Source organism: Musa acuminata, chromosome BXJ2-10 (assembly GCF_036884655.1).
Source record: "Musa acuminata AAA Group cultivar baxijiao chromosome BXJ2-10, Cavendish_Baxijiao_AAA, whole genome shotgun sequence".
Lineage (NCBI taxonomy): Eukaryota > Viridiplantae > Streptophyta > Magnoliopsida > Zingiberales > Musaceae > Musa > Musa acuminata.
Window position 1 is genome coordinate 472507 of NC_088347.1, and position 3953 is coordinate 476459.

General features: G+C 50.2%; 1 protein-coding gene across 1 annotated transcript; it reads left to right on the top strand.

Moving 5' to 3' along the window:
* Positions 1 to 1335: 1335 nt before the first annotated feature.
* Positions 1336 to 3352, top strand: LOC135624280 (dihydrolipoyllysine-residue acetyltransferase component 5 of pyruvate dehydrogenase complex, chloroplastic-like). The gene has a single exon (XM_065127712.1). It carries the CDS (start codon positions 1348 to 1350, stop codon positions 3319 to 3321), a length of 1974 nt encoding a protein of 657 aa, XP_064983784.1. The 5' UTR covers positions 1336 to 1347; the 3' UTR covers positions 3322 to 3352.
* Positions 3353 to 3953: the final 601 nt, after the last annotated feature.

The following is a 3953-nucleotide window of genomic DNA, read 5'->3' on the forward strand; positions in this document are numbered from 1 at the left end:
GTTCTTTGTACTCGCCTCCTAAGCCATTGAGGGTATGGATTAGGACTTCTTCATCGCTGAGAGAATGACCTATCAAAGCTAAATCATCGATAATAACTTTGATATTTTGTAGATAATCAGCAATAGTACTTCCCTCTTGTTTCATTTTCATCAGATTGGAGAGAAGTCCGAGCATGCGAGTACGCGAGCGATTTGCCAAAGTTGTTTGTAATTTGCACCATGCTTCTGTAGCAGTCGTACATGAGGATATCAGCGGGGCAATGGATCCAGCAACGGAAGCTTGAATAGCTTGGAGGATGAGGCGATCTTGACGTAACCATAGTTGGTGGGCTGGATTTGGCACTGGATTGGGTTCGCTTGGGATGTTGATCATTTCAGGTGGACACTGGAGAGAGCCATCAACGTAACCTAAGAGATCATAGCCAAATAAAAGATTAGAAAGTTGTGCCCGCCAAGATGCGTAGTTGCCGCCTTTGGATAATTTGAAGGGAATTAGTGCTGCAGCATTGATGGTGATAAGACTTTGAGAAGTGCTCAGAGTCCCTGCAGAAATAGGGACAGGAATATCGGAAGAGGAAAATGAAGACATCTCAGATATTTTGTGGCGGGTCAAGTGATCTTTATAGAAGATGTAAAGATATAGGAGGAAGGGAGGAGGAGAAAAGCAGATCGATACGCTGCAGAGTAGGCTGCAGCGCGATGAACTGCAGAGAAGGCTGCAGCGTGATGAACTGCAGTGATGGGCGAGCAATCTGCAAGGTTGGAGATAGTTGCAGTAATGCAGCTTGCAGCGATTTCTGCAACGATGCTGGAGAAATCTGCAAGGTTGGAGATAGTTGCAGTAATGCAGTATTGGAGTTTGGTGACGGATGTGCGACCGGAGGAGGAGAACGTCGTGGCACAGGGGATGCTGATGGCTCCGGAGATGCCTTCGGCGGTAGTGCATTGCAATGAAGGGCTCCATCGGGAAGGTGGCAGAGATTGGGGAGGCGGGAAACGCGACTGGCGTTCACAGGCACGCCCAGGGAGGACGGCTTGACGACGTCACAGAAGCACTCGGGTGCGACGAGGTAGATGCTGAGGGCAACGAAGCAGCAGGTCCTGCCGGGACGAAGGGTTCGGTTGCCCATGTGCAGGTACGGCCGGCAGAACTTGATGTTTGTTTCAGCAAACGTGCAGTTGGTGGACGAGTGACCGTGCGACGCCATGTCGGCGGAGGCGATCGAGAGCCAGAAGGTCATGGCTGCCACGAAGAAGCGTAGCCTGGCCATCGTAGGAGGAGGAGATGAGGAGAAGTGGCAGCATGGAGGATTCTGTGATTGAGCTTTTCAATCACAACGAGTGGCTATGATTTCTGGTTCCCCAGCTCTTCGCTTTCCCCGACTTAGTGAAGTTGGTATTGGTCTATCATCCATGGCGGCTCTCCTCCATCTTCGACTTAACTCCTCCCTCCTCCCGTCTTCCTCCTCCCACCCTTCCCTCCGCCGGCGACCCTGCCGCCGCCCTGCCGCTCCCTCGACGCGGATCTCGGCCAAGATCCGCGAGATCTTCATGCCAGCGCTGAGCTCCACCATGACGGAGGGAAAGATCGTGTCCTGGGTGAAGTCGGAGGGCGACCGCCTCGCCAAGGGCGAGAGTGTCGTCGTCGTCGAGTCCGACAAGGCCGACATGGACGTCGAGACATTCTACGACGAATACCTCGCCGCCATCATGGTCGAGGAGGGCGGCGTCGCCCCCGTTGGCTCTGCCATCGCCCTCCTCGCCGAGTCCGAGGACGAGATCCCCCTTGCTAAATCCCAAGCCTCCTCGTCCTCCTCTGCCGTCGCCGCCTCTCCTCCTCCCGCCGAAGCGCCCGCCTCCACCACTTCCCAGCAAACCTTGGCCCCTTCGCCTCCAGAACCCTCTCCGGTAGCCGCTTCTTCTTCGACCCACCCGGCGTCCGACGGTGGGCGAATCGTCGCCACACCCTACGCGAAGAAGCTTGCCAAGGATCTGAAGGTGGACCTGGCGGGTGTGGCCGGCACAGGGCCAATGGGGCGAATTGTAGCTAAGGATGTGGAAGCTGCGGCAGCAGCTGCTGTTGCTTCTGTGCCGAGTGTTCCATCGAAAGCTGTGGTGGGATCTGTGTCAGCGAAGACTCCTACTCCTCTGGCTATTGAACTGGGCACTGTGGTTCCATTCACCACAATGCAGGGTGCCGTTAGTAAGAACATGGTGGAAAGCCTCTCGGTTCCAACATTCCGAGTAGGTTATACGATCACCACGAATGCACTCGATGATCTCTACAAGAAAATCAAGTCAAAAGGTGTCACCATGACTGCCTTGCTAGCAAAGGCAACTGCTATTGCGTTGACAAAGCACCCAGTTGTAAATTCTAGCTGCAGAGATGGCAAGAGTTTTACATACAACAGCAGCATCAATATTGCTGTTGCTGTGGCCATAGATGGAGGTTTGATCACACCGGTCCTTCAAGATGCCGATAAGGTTGATATCTACTCGTTGTCAAGGAAATGGAAGGAGTTGGTTGATAAGGCGAGGGCCAAGCAGCTGCAACCTCATGAATACAGCACAGGTACTTTCACTCTTTCAAACCTTGGAATGTTTGGTGTTGACCGCTTTGATGCAATTCTACCACCCGGAACTGGGGCAATCATGGCTGTTGGTGCATCTCAACCAACTGTTGTTGCCGTCAAGGATGGCAGAATTGGTCTAAAGAGTCAGATGCAGGTCAAAAGAATTTTGCGGTATCTTAAAGGGATTCTTAATTATGGTATTTTTTTTCGTAAAAATACTTCACTCCATCTCCATGCCTTTGCTGATGCTGATTGGGTAGGGAACTTTGATGATAGAACATCTACGTCCGGATACATTGTCTTCCTTGGAGCTACTCCAATCAGTTGGAGTTCTAAAAAACAAAAGACGGTTGCACGATCTACAACTGAAGCTGAATACCGTGCCGTCGCCACCGCCGCTGCTGAACTCAATTGGGTCACAAATTTGCTCAAGGAACTCAACGTCAACTCTACGGTTATTCCTACAATATATTGTGATAATATTGGAGCTACTTATTTATGTGTCAATCCAGTGTTCCATTCCCGCATGAAACACATAGCCATCGACTTCCATTTTGTGCGAGATCAAGTTGCCAGACATCAACTCCGAGTTTCTCATGTACATACAGCAGATCAACTAGCCGACTCACTCACAAAGCCTCTCGCCCGTAAACTATTTTCATCTCATCGGTCCAAGATCGGCATCCTTGATGGAAGCTCAATCTTGCGGGGGCATGATAAGCAGATAAGATTTCCTCAAGGCAGTTGAGGAAATCTCTCAGCAGTTGAGAAAAATCCTCCATGCTGAATGTGTATAACCTCCCTACTGAGTGTGTATAAATGGCTGTCAAGAACTCACTATCAAAATGTATTAGGCAATTATATCTTATACATTTCATAGTTTCTTCTACAATTTCTATCTTTCTATCTTCTTTGCTTAATTTCTATCATCAAAGTTTTGAAGATCAGAGGTGATGTGATGAGAGGCGCCCGAATCCACAATCCAATTAGGTTGAGTAGGAGTTGGAGTAGCCATGAAATTCGCCTGAGGCCACTGTGATGGAGTAGGGAGTTTGGGACGAGACCGACAGACTTTCGCGGAGTGTCCAACTTTATCACATAGTTGGCAAACAACTCGTTGGCGGCCTGTGAAGTCAGGACTCGACGGCTGAGTATTATGAAAGTTACCACCTTGATATGGGTAAGGAGGGTTTGGTCTGGGCCCCATAAGGCTAGGAGGCAGTTTAGCCAAATCGTTGTTGACGTGCTTATTGTACTGGTTGCTCTTCCTCTTGGATTTTTGATTGACCTGAGCTGTAATAGGTGGTCCGGGCAACTTATCATCACGCTTGAAATCATTATTGATCTTCTGCCACGAAGATCAGCATGGACTGGACGAAG

Bases quoted from the DNA above. Each gene is read 5' to 3' on its own strand.
- LOC135624280 (XM_065127712.1), top strand. From the start codon at position 1,348: ATGATTTCTGGTTCCCCAGCTCTTCGCTTTCCCCGACTTAGTGAAGTT.